This window comes from Bison bison, unplaced genomic scaffold, assembly GCF_000754665.1.
Source record: "Bison bison bison isolate TAMUID 2011002044 unplaced genomic scaffold, Bison_UMD1.0 scf7180017864060, whole genome shotgun sequence".
Taxonomy (NCBI): Eukaryota; Metazoa; Chordata; class Mammalia; order Artiodactyla; family Bovidae; genus Bison; species Bison bison.
In genome coordinates, this window is record NW_011494632.1 from 968,327 (window position 1) to 981,497 (window position 13,171).

The 13,171-nt window shown below is 37.6% G+C and overlaps 1 protein-coding gene across 3 annotated transcripts in view; it reads left to right on the top strand.

Annotated features, from left to right (window-relative positions):
• Window positions 1-13,171, top strand: part of GRIA2 (glutamate receptor, ionotropic, AMPA 2) — a 188,428-nt gene that overhangs the window by 100,928 nt on the left and 74,329 nt on the right. For all 3 annotated transcript variants that reach the window (XM_010836073.1, XM_010836074.1, XM_010836072.1), the window contains exons 4-5: window positions 7,787-7,983; window positions 13,067-13,120. In XM_010836073.1, the coding sequence (XP_010834375.1) occupies window positions 7,787-7,983; window positions 13,067-13,120 (251 nt within the window). The remainder of the gene's footprint in view (window positions 1-7,786; window positions 7,984-13,066; window positions 13,121-13,171) is intronic.

The following is a 13,171-nucleotide window of genomic DNA, read 5'->3' on the forward strand; positions in this document are numbered from 1 at the left end:
AGCCTTGACTAGACAGACCTTTGTTGGCAAAGTAATGTCTCTGCTTTTGAATGTGCTATCTAGGTTGGTCATAACTTTCCTTCCAAGGAGTAAGTGTCTTTTAATTTCATGGCTGCAGTCACCATCTGCAGTGATTTTGGAGCCCAAGAAAATAAAGTCTGACACTGTTTCCACTGTTTCCCCATCTATTTGCCATGAAGTGATCAGACCAGATGCCATGATCTTCGTTTTCTGAATGTTGAGCTTTAAGCCAACTTTTTCACTCTCCACTTTCACTTTCATCAAGAGGTTTTTAGTTCCTCTTCACTTTCTGCCATAAGGGTGGTGTCATCTGCATATCTGAGGTTATTGATATTTCTCCAGGCAATCTTGATTCCAACTTGTGCTTCTTCCAGCCCAGTGTTTCTCATGATGTACTCTGCATAGAAGTTAAATAAGCAGGGTGACAATATACAGCCTTGACGTACTCCTTTTCCTATTTGGAACCAGTCTGTTGTTCCATATCCAGTTCTAACTGTTGCTTCCTGACCTGCCTATAGGTTTCTCAAGAGGCAGAACCACTAGACCATTCAGGTATGACCTAAATCATATCCCTTATGATTACACAGTGGAAGTGAAAAATAGATTTAAGGGATTAGATCTGATAGATAGAGTGCCTGATGAGAATCAGTAACTATTACTCAAAAAACAACTCTGAAATATGGATTAATAAGGCTGGGACATCAGCCTTTCAAAATATGGGACAGATCAGCCCACAGTTCGTGAATTATTTCTGTCTGTTCTTAGGAGATGATTGAATATTCTTCCATGTCTTCTGATGAAACTAAATTCATTTCTGATGTTGTACCATCTGGGCAGTTTAGCATCAATAAATGGATGTATTTTGGGGGGTTTTAGAGGTTACAGAATATTAATTCTGAGAGTTTTAATAACAGAATCTGCACAACTGTGTTATTTTTGATACATTAAATGGATGAGTTTGATTCAGCCATTTCTTTAAATGCATCTTTATTGATTTTATATATCATCTCCATATTTTGGACAAGGTGATCTGACAGTAAATGTTAGGTTTAGAATATTGGCATTTACATTTAAAATGTCTTGTTATATATGTTGGTTGATAGGTGTGCGGGCATGTTTAGTTGCTGTTATGTGCATCTCTTTGCAACCCTTCAGACTGTAGCCTACCAGGCTCCATTGCCCATGGGATTCTCCAGGCAAGAATACTGGAGTGGGTTGACATTTCCTCTTCCAAGGGATCTTTCTGGCCCAGGGATTGAAACCACATCTCTTGTGTCTCTTGCATTGGCTGGGGCTTCTTTTCCACTGAGCCACCAGGGAAGCCTCATGGTGGATAAGACAGAATATTAAGAATATCACTATTTGAAATTATAATTTAGTATGTGGTAAACTTCATAATAAATGAAAACAACATGAAGTAATTTATTGCCTAGAAGAAAGGAAGCTTATGTATAAGTGCTATATGACAATCTATAACATAGATCACCACCCATATGATTATTTAAGGTGTGCAAAAAGAGAATTTTTATCTGTGCATGTATATAATAGCTTCAAATACTAAGTATAAAAAGGCAAAATAATGTATTTAAAGAGAGGTCGTGGGTTATGTGGGTTTCATATTTTTCTTTTTGGAGTATAGTTGTTTTACAATGTTGTGTCAGTTTATGCTGTGCAGCAAAGTGAATCAGCTTTACAGTCACATACATTCCCTCTTCTTTTGGGTTTCCTTCCCATTTAGGTCATCACAGAGGCTGTCAAACAGAGTGAAGTAAGTCAGAAAGAGGAAAACAAATACTGTATATTAATGCCTGTGGAATCTATAAAAATGGTATAGATGATCTTACTTGCAAAGCAGAAATAGAGACATAGATGTAGAGAACAAACATATTTATACTAAGGGAAAAAAGAGGGATATGAAATGAATAGGGAGACTGGGATTGACACATATACACTATTGATATTATGTATAAAATAGATAACTGAAGGCAACCTACTGTATAGTACAGGGAACTTACTCAGTGCTCTGTGGTGACCTGAATGGGAAGAAAGTCCAAAAGGAAAGAAATATACGTATGTGTGGGTTTCCCTGGTGGCTCGAAGGTAAAGAACCAGCCTGAGATGCAGGAGACGCAAGTTTGATCCATGGGTCTAGAAGATCCCCTGGAGGAGGGCAGGGCAAGCCACTCTAGTATTCTTGCCTGGAGAATTCAATGGACTGAGGACCCTGGTGTGCTACAGTCCATGGGGTTGCTAAGAGTCGGACACGACTGAGCGACTTCACTTTCACTTTTCACTTTCACGCATTGGAGAAGGAAATGGCAACCCACTCCAGTGTTCTTGCCTGGAGAATCCCAGGTACGGCGGAGCCTGGTGGGCTCCCATCTATGGGGTTGCACAGAGTTGGACACGACTGAAGTGACTTAGCAGCAGCAGCAGCAGCAGAGGAGCCTAGAGAGCTACAGTCCATAGGGTCACAAAGAGTCAGACAGTACTGGAGTGACTTAGTGCATACACATGCATATGTTATGTAAAACTGATATGTAGTTTTTAAAGAGGTGACAAAGCAGAGTCATATAATGATTGGAATGTGAAAAGGTAGGACCTTGACAGTGGAAAAAGTTTAGAAAATTAGCTTTTTTTCCCCTACTAGAAAAGAAAACTGAAGAACTTAATAACTATTTTCAAGCACATTAATAGCTATCGAATTGATTCTGATGAGCAATGGTGGTACTGTCCTCACTGATGATGAAAATCAAGAAAAGGACTTGAATCCTGGAAGGATTGTGTCTCTTGTGCTTCCTGCATTGGCAGGTGATTCTTTACTACTGTGCCATCTGGGAAACCTGGCTATTTATTTACAGTGAATGGAAATCATAGGTGATCCCTGAATTTTTCAAAAGAAATCTTCATTAATATATTTTTTACAATGGCATGTAGTCCCTGTTTAAATTATCCCTTGAGAAAATCTTGTTTAATTTTGTTTTTATTGTTGTTACAAGACCAAATGGAGGAAACTGAGTTTGTTGTTTTGCCACAAAACTCCACATAATTCATTTTAAGTTTAATTTATGATCCTACTTTTCAATTTGAAATGGAAGTAAATTATTTTTAATTTTCATTAAGAAATATTTTAAATAACAATAAGGACAGAATAATATGGAGACCCTCCAGGACCCTTAAGCCAACTTTATTAATGACTGATAAGAGGAATGTCATTTTATCTCTGTCCTTCTGCCTCTCACCATTATTTTCAAGCAGATACTTCACATCCTGTTATTTCATCTGTAAATATTTCAGTTTGTACTTTGAAAGAATAATTCTCTTGGTTTAAATATAACCACAGTATTATTATCATATATAGGCAAGTTAACATTAATTTGTTTCTAACATCATCTGCTTTTTTCACAGTTTGAATCAGGATAAAAATGAGCCCCATATATCCAGTTGGTTAACATATATCTTAACCCTTTGTAAGGTGATATAGTTTCCCCACAGTCTGTCAGTCAGTTCAGTCGCTCAGTCATGTCCCACTCTTTGTGACCCCATGAACTACAGCATGACAGCCTTCCCTGTCCTTCACTGTCTCCAGGTGCTTGCTCAAATGCATGTCAGTTGAGTTGGTGATGCCAGCTCATTCTCTGTCATCCCTTCTCCTCCTGCTTTCAATTATTCCCAGCATCAGGGTCTTACAATGAGCCAGTTTTTCACATGAGGTGGCCAAAGCGTTGGTGGTTCAGCTTCAGCATCAGTCCTTCCAATGAATATTCAGGACTGATTTCCTTTAGCATTGACTGGTGTGATCTTGCAGTCCAAGGGGCTTTCAAGAGTCTTCTTCAACACCACAGTTTCAAAAGCATCAATTCTTCAGTGCTCAGCTTTCTTTATGTCCAAATCTCACATCTATGCATGACTACTGGAACAATCATAGCTTTGACTATACTTACCTCTGTCAGAAAACTAATGTCTCTGCTTTTTAATATGCTGTCTAGCTTTGCCATAGCTTTTCTTCCAAGAAGCAAGTGTGTTTTAGTTTCATGGCTGCAGTCACCATCTGCAGTGATTTTGGAGCCCAAGAAAATAAAGTCTCTCACTGTTTCCATTGAAACCCCCATCTATTTGCCATGAAGTAATGGGACAGGATGCCATGACCTTAGTTTTTTGAATGTTGAGTTTTAAGGCAGCACTTTCACTCTCCTCTTTCACTTTCATCAAAAGTCTCTTTAGTTTCTCTTTGCTTTCTGCCATAGTGTGGTGTCATCTGCATATCTTAGGTTGTTGATATTTCTCCCAGCAATCTTGATTCCAGCTTGTGCTTCATCTAGCCTGGCATTTTGTATAATGTGCTTGCATATAGGTTAAATATGCAGGGTGGCAATATACAGCCTTGGCATACTCTTTTCCCAGTTTGGAACCCAGTCCATTGTCCCATGTCTGGTTCTAATTTTTGTTTCTTGACCTGCATATGGGTATCTCAGGAGACAGGTAAGATCTGATATTCCCATCTGTTGAAGAATTTTCCACAGTTTGTTGTGATCCACACAATCAAAGCTTTAGAGTAGTCAATGAAGCGTGAACGTGAAAGTTGCTCAGTCCTGTCTGTCTCTTTGCAACCCCATGGACTATACAATCCATGGAATTCTCTAAGACAGAATACCAGAGTGAATAGCCTTTCCCTTCTCCAGGGGACCTTCCCAACCCAGGAATCGAACCCAGGTTTCCCACATTGTAGGTAGATTCTTTACCAGCTGAGGCACAAGGGAAGCCCAAGAATACTGGAGTGGATAGCCTATCCCTTCTCTAGCGGATCTTCCCCTCCCAGGAATTGAACCAAGATCTCCTTTTTTGCAGGCAGATTCTTTACCAACTGAGCTATCAGAGAAGCCCCAGTGAAGCAGAAGTAGATGTTTTTCTGTAGTTCTGCTGTTTTTTCCATGATCCAGTGGATATTGGCAATTTGATCTCTGGTTTCTCTTCCTTTTCTAAATCCAGCTTGAGCATCTGGAAGTTCCCAGTTCATGTACTGTTGAAGCCTAGCTTGCAGAATTTTGAGCATTACTTTGCTAGTGTGTGAGATGACTGCAATTTTATGGTAGTTTACACATTCTTTGGCATTGCCTGTCTTTGGAATTGGAATGAAAACTGACCTTTTCCAGTCCTGTGGCCACTGCTGAATTTTCCAAATTTGCTGGCATATTGCAAAATACGTGTGCAGCACTTTCACAGCATCATCTTTTAGGATTTGAAATAGCTCAGCTGCAATTCCATCACCTCCACTAGCTTTGTTCATAGTTATGCTTCCTAAGGCCCACTTGACTTTGCACTCCAGAATGTCTGGTTCTAGGTGAGTGAACACACCAGCGTGATTATCTGGGTCATTAAGATCCTTTTTGTATAGTTTTTCTGTGTATTCTTCCCCTCTCTTCTTAGTATCTTCTGCTTCTTTTAGGTCCATAATGTTTCTGTCCTTTATTGTCCCCATCTTTGCATGAAATGTTCCCTTGGTATCTCTAATTTTCTTGAAAAGATTCCCACAGTCTTGAATTTGATGATTGCACCACTGTGGCATTTAACACATTGCCTTTATTCTTAATAAATGGATAATTAGATCTAGATGCTTGTTGAGGTTCACATTAGCTTTTTTGGCGTGAATACTGCATAGGTGATATTGAGTATCCCCATTTGAAAGGTAACTTCTGGCCATCTTCTCTCTCTTTTTGTGTTTTTAGCATTAGTTAACCATTGTTGTCTTGATTCATTAATTCACTTGGTGTTGCAAGATTGGTTATAATTCTGAATCTGTATTATTTCATCATTTATTAGCTGGAGTTTTTTCCAAAAAGAAAAACCCCCCTTAATTATCACCCTGAGTAGAGTTCATATAGGAAAGGCAGGAAAAAAGCTTGTTTATTTTCCTTTATTGACCAGTTTTCAAAATAATTACTTGGCTCCTTTCAAAAAGCCATCAAATGGCATCTTTCAATAACATGTTTTTATTAACTGTCATTGCTAATTTATGGATTTAAAAATGTATATATTTAAGTATTTTGTAGATATTATTCTTACTGATGTTCACATTGCCTCATCTTTATTTAAAGTGATTCTTCTCAAATTGGTTTCTGAGTCTTTGACCCAGTGCTGGTAGTTTTGCAGAGTTTCCTTGCTTTATGGTGTAACAAGATGTTCTAGATCCTTCTTAAATATCCTTGGCCAGTATAGAATCAGTAAAAACTTTAACAATATTTTCCAGGATCAGGTAATTTTCAACAAGATTGTTTTGTTGTGGTAAATAGATTTACATAAAGTTCAGTACATGAATAAAGCTTTTAGTCATGTGATTAAATTGGGTAAGTCCCACATTCTATGGATAAAAGAGGATCAATAGTCTTGTCTGTCTGGAATAAGGAAGATGATGTGAGGAGACCTGAATTCTTTTTGGAGCCTTGATTTTTATTGTTCATTAAGCTCTTTGTAGAAGTGCTGAATTTGTGTTGGCTGTGAAGAGTTGAAGTAACATGAAAGACACATTTATATACTGGTTTTACAAATGTTAAATGGCAGAATTAACTTTAAGAAAGACATTCCCAAAGTGTTCCTCCTCCAAATTCTACATATGAGGTAATGTGTGAACAAGTAAAAAATAAAAATACATTTTCTAAGTTGTATGATGCTATAAGCGGTTACTATTAGCAGAGTGGTCTCACCTTTTGGAAGTTGAGTAAATATAACTTATATGTGTGAGAAAGCTGGCTGCCCATCTGCTTAAGAGGTGAACATGTAATTTCTGCATCGTTAGTCCCAATAACACACACACAAAATGATATAACAGAAGGCTGAGGAAGAAAATAATAACTGCTAACTGGAAAATGATAGGAAGAAATAGAGCCTCAGAGATGACTGGCTTTTAGGGTCACAGAGACCCACATAGACTAATCTCACTGAAAACAGACTCAGACTCTTCAGGATAATAATGTGAAATAGAGTGCCATAGATAAACAAATATTACTTTTGTGTACAAGAAAGAATGGAATGTCTTTTTATTTTGTTAAAGCCAGAGATAGAGACTTCCCCAGTCCCAGTGGTCAAGACTTCACCTTCCAATGCAGGGAATGTGGGTTAAATATGTGGTCAGGGAGCTAAGACTACACATGCCTTGAAGCCAAAAGAAAAAAACCAGAATATAAACAACAGAAGCAATATTGTAACTAATTAGATAAAGACTTTAGAAATGATCCACATTAAAAAAAAAAAAAAACTTAAAGCAAAAACAAGTAACCCAACAACAACAACAGTGAAACAGAGAGAGGGAATTCCCAGGCAGTCCTGTGGTTGGGACTGTGTGCTTTTATAGACTGCCCAGGGTGCAGGTTCAAACCCTCTTAGGAGAACTAAGATCTCACATGCTGCTCAGTTTGGCCAAAACAAGACAAAACAAAACCCCAAAGTATTAAAAAAAAAAAAATCACACTTTGGTACTATTCAGAGGAAGACAGTTGGGAAAAGGGGGCTGAAAGAAAGGGGTGTGGTTTTTCTTCAAGCTATGACTCTTTTCATCAAAACAATGGCAGTTAGAGGAAAGAGCTGTTGATGTAAAGTGGAAATAAGTGGATGTTGATAAGGATTTTAGCTGTAGCTTTTTAGAGGTGTCAGTATCCCCTTAATTGCACAAAAATATCAACCTTCAAAATATATTTGCTGTCAGTTTCCCAGCGCGGTTCTGCGTTTTTCCAGCCTCCTCATCAGGCCCCACGTCTCTCTGCCTTCCTAGGCTTGTCCACCCTGCAGGCCGTGCTGGATTCTGCCGCCGAGAAGAAGTGGCAAGTGACTGCCATCAATGTGGGGAACATTAACAACGACAAGAAAGATGAGACTTACCGCTCCCTCTTCCAGGATCTGGAGCTAAAAAAGGAGCGGCGTGTCATCCTGGACTGTGAGCGGGACAAAGTCAACGACATCGTAGACCAGGTTGGCTCCTCTGTTTCCTAAGGCACCAAATTTAGAGGCTGCGTGCAGTGTCAGCGTTTGCAGAGTGTGTGTGTGAGATGCTGGTGCAGCAGTTTTTGACGGTTTAGGGAGGATACAGCACAGATCATCAGTTAGATTATCTCTGGCTTCAGTGAGCAATAACAGGGGGTCCCCAACAACGCAGACACATCACACTAATCATTACATATATTCAATACATGATTCCTGGCTCATGTTGTGTATGGTAATTGTTGTCCTAAACTTCAGTATTTTGAAATGGAAATTTAAAATCTAATTCCTTTGAACCTTTACAGATAAAGAAATAGACACATATTAAGTGAAAATAAGCCTGAGTCCTAAGGGAAAAGTAAGTAATATATGAATTCTTTGGCAAGACACGAAGGATCAAACATTTAGGGTAATACAATGTGGTGTGCTAAACCTGGATTTTGTCTGGGTTTAGGTCTTCAGAAAGAGTGGGTATTTATTTTTCCAAGAAGAAATTTTTTCCTCCTAGTAGGTAGGTTTTGTGTCACTTATGAAACTATTAATCCATGAAAATAAAATACATAGGAGAGATATACTTCATCCTTTCTGTTTGAGAAGTAAACTAGATGTATTAATTTGCAATATTTTAAAGAATAACATGATATCAGAGATACAGATGCTTTATCTGTGCTCTTCACACAATTTTTCTTTCAAAATTTAAGATCTTTCAGAATACGACAGCCATGTAGTGATATTCAAGGGATAGAAATACAGTCATTTATGTTATACAGATAGGGGGATGACCAGGGGTGGTGGTGAAAAGCATCAGGATTTACTGACTGAAGTCTCCTCCACAGGGATCTGCTTCTTTTTCAACTGAAAATGTATACTTATATTTTCCTTAGAATAATGCTATATATAAATGAATATACATGAAATTATTCCTTGGAATAATATAGGATTGGAAATAAAATATGCAGTTTATTATGCATTTATTGTCTCTCTAGGCTTTGAAGAGAAAATTAGATTCATTAATCCGTATAACACAAAGCATTTTGCAAATGCAAATGTTGATGAAACCTTAATTGATATAGAATAATACAAGGCCTAAGATATACAAAACAGATTTTTCATGAAATATTGAATAAGTGAAAAAAATTAGCTTGTTATGAGGAAGAACAAAATGTTGTATGCCAGAGAAGTGAACATATCAGTAGAAAAGTCCTAATCTTATCTCAGGATGTGAGACTGGGATTGTTTTTAACCTGAAGGCCTCTTGTTCAAATGTGACCTCAACAACTCATTTGAATTTCAGAAGAGATTCTCATTAAAACTGAATTTTAATAATAGTCATTAGTCTTTGGTTTTAAAAATTTATGTATTCATGACTCATCATAATACAGGTTGGTGAAAGCCTATAAGAAAATATTTTTTTCAAAACCAGAAGAGAGAAACTTTGAGAGCAACTGGGAATATAGAGAATGGATCTTCTTAAAATTTATTTTATTAAAGTATCAGATCAGATCATATCAGTCGCTCAGTGGTGTCCGACTCTTTGCGACCCCATGAATCGCAGCATGCCAGGCCTCCCTGTCCATCACCAACTCCCAGAGTTCACTCAGACTCACGTCCATCGAGTCAGTGATGCCATCCAGCCATCTCATCCTCTGTCGTCCCCTTCTCCTCCTGCCCCCAATCCCTCCCAGCATCAGAGTCTTTTCCAATGAGTCAACTCTTCACATGAGGTGACCGGAGTTTCAGCTTTAGCATCATTCCTTCCAAAGAAATCCCAGGGCTGATCTCCTTCAGAATACTTGATTTAAAATGTTAGTTAGTTTCTCTTATACAGCAAAGTGATTCAGTTATATATATATATATCTATATCTGTCTATCTATCTATCTATATATATTGGAGAAGGTGATGGCACCCCACCCCAGCACTCTTACCTGGAAAATCCCATGGACTGAGGAGCCTGGTGGGCTGCAGTCCATGGGGTCGCTAAGAGTCGGACACGACTGAGCGACTTCACTTTCACTTTTCACTTTCATGCATTGGAGAAGGAAATGGCAACCTACTCCATTGCTCTTGCCTGGAGAATCCCAGGGACGGGGGAGCCTGGTGGGCTGCCGTCTATGGGATTGCACAGAGTCGGACACGACTGGAGTGACTTAGCAGCAGCAGCATACATATATATATATACATTCTTTCTCATATTCTTTTCCATGATGGTTTATCAAAGAATATTGAATAGAGTTCTCTGTGCTATACAATAGGACTTTGTTATTTATCCATTCTATATACAATAGTTTGAATTTGCTAATCCCCAAATCCCAGTCCTTCACTCTCCCACCTCTCTACCTTGGCAACCACAAATCTGTTCTCTATGTCTGTGAGTCCACTTCTGTTTCATAGGTAAGTTCCTTTGAATCATATTTTAGATCCCACATGTAAATAATATCATATGGTATTTGTCTTTGGCTTATTTCATTTAGTATGATAATCTCTAGATCCATCAGTGTTGCTGCAAATGACGTTCCTTCATGGAATAGAATGTTTTGAAACAAATAATACATGATTGTGATTAAATAAATGTCTATATGGACATCCATTAAAAATGTACACAGTATCTTGGGCTTATATTTTATTTGAATGTGCAGTGTGCATGTGTGCATTTATTGAGCACATTATATGTGTCTGGAATGAGGGATACAGAGAAACGAAAGAAAGCCTAGACCGCACCTCATGAATTCACTGTTTAGAGGAGAATGAAAGTGTTCACACATAATCAATGCTGCAGTATTGCGGGTTATAATGCAATGTGGTCTAAGAGCATGGAGGAGGAAGTATCTGTCTTAACAGGAGTTGGAAGATTTATGGAAGGTTCACACACGGGTACCACTTGGCTGGCTGACTTGTGTTCAAGCCTTCGTGTGTTTGTTCAATAAATTTCTCTCAGCATCTAATGTTTGCCAGACAGGCACTGCAGTAGATCCAAAAACATAATGTTAAACAGACTGGCTTGCCCCATCAAGGTGATCAGTCATAATGTTTTATAGTCCAATATGCAACTGTAATAATGCTGTATACTATTAAGGAACAGAACAGGATATTATGAGAAAAAGAGTTGAACACAAAAGTAATTTCAATTGAGAAATCATTGAAGGCCTTTGTTGAATAGTTTACTAGGCAAAATGTAGGTCTGTGGTACATATAAAGAAAAGGAAACACTATTAGCTTATTCCCTCTGTCAAGAGAATGGAGATGAGATAAAACTTTATATTCTTAATAGCTTAAATTAGTTAGAAATAGAATTAAACAATGTTAGTCTTGAGTACTTTATCACTTAATAAAATCTTAGAAATACCTATTTCCAGTTGTGATTAGGTGAGAAAAGGACTCAGACATCAAAAGCATTTAGAAATTAACAAACTTCCTGTTGTTAGTATAATACTAATGGCTCCATAAAACAGAAATATGATTGTATGACTGATACTAATTGTTAGGCAGAAGTAGGCCTAGATCATTTTCATATTTATTCTTTCTGTCAATGAACACACAAGTCAAGGACTTCTACTTCTGGCAGCACCATTTATACTGTGATTTTTCTTAATTCTCGGAAGGAAGACATGCATGATTGATACGGTAGGATGACCAGTAAGGACAGTCAATAGATGCCAGTAAGAAATATGAGACATGACCATCTGAATTCAGCTTATGTTAATTAAAGTGCATTTCATTTAGGAGGATATCTTTTCTTCAAAATCCTACCTTCAATACAAAGTGTTCTTTTTCTGGGAAAAGGCAATTTGGTTGTGTAACATAAAAATAAGTTACAAAATAATATAATCCCAAACTCCCTTTCAAATAGCGACCACTTGGAAGCAAAGTCTGCCATATGGGGTGCTGGTGAAATATGGTGGAATGCTTCTAGGGTTTGGCCCTCCACTTGTTTTTTTGATGGGGTTCAATCCCTGGGTTGGGAAGGCCCCCTGGAGAAGGGAAAGGCTACTCACTCCAGTTTTCTAGCCTGGAGAATTCCATGGACTGTATAGTCCATGGATTCGCAAAGACTCAGAGAAGACTGAGTGACTTTCACCTGCTTTTTGAGCACCTGACTTTGTCTGGGATGAGGAAGTGAATTCAGGAAGGGAATCTTGTAGGAGATAGCAATTTAGGCTGGGATTCACTGTGCCTCAAGAGACAAAGAACGTGGAGGTGGGGGAACTTTCCAAGCAGAGTAAATGGGATCTATGAAAGCCCTGAGGGTGATGGAAAGAAACCTTTTGTGCACAAAGAAACTGAAAGAAGACTCTAGTTAGAGAGGAAAAAGGTGGACCTGGATTTTGCTACATTTGAAGGATTTTGATCATTTTGCTAAAAGCAAAGAGAAGCCCCCAAATAGTTTAATAAGGAAATGAGCTAATGTTTTCCAATTTTTATTAGCATGTGATGCTTTCCATAGGTGTGACTATTTCCTTAAAAATAGAAATTACAGTGGAGTATCTAAGTACCACTCTACAGTATGGCTATTTCACCCATTTTTCTTTATAAGTGATTTAGATCAGTGAGGGGTCCAGTTGATTCAGTAATGTCCAGGATTGTTGTGAGCATTACCAACAATTGCTTGTTCCATTCGGTGTTTATCTCGCCATTGATTTTTGACTTGGATTTGTGGAGAAAAATTAGCTTCCCTGATATTTTGCTGCTTCAAACTGGAAATAACAATGTTCATTGTAACTAGGCTACAATTATTTCAAGAGTCTTAAGATTGGAATAGTATTTTACAGTCCTCTGTTAGAATTCTGTCGTATACTTCTTAATATTCTTTTAAAATTAATGTACTATTATAAAATACATATGTATTTTTTTTTTTAGTTGTTGGCTTCTTGAATGGTAAAATGTGTAAAGTGCTGAAATGTATGGTTACTTTTTTCTGAGAGAAATAGTGTCTGAATTTGATAATCATGTTTTATCAAATATGACTCTTTGTAGATGATCAAGAAACATAGTAAATAATTTTTTAAAATTTTCTGAATCAAGTCATAAGTAATTGTGCATTTTCATTACTTACATTTGTTTTTTTATCTTTGTCAGGTTATTACCATTGGAAAACATGTTAAAGGGTACCATTACATCATTGCAAATCTGGTAGGTGAATTAATGATAGTTATTATTTTAATAGAGATGCCTATAAATTAA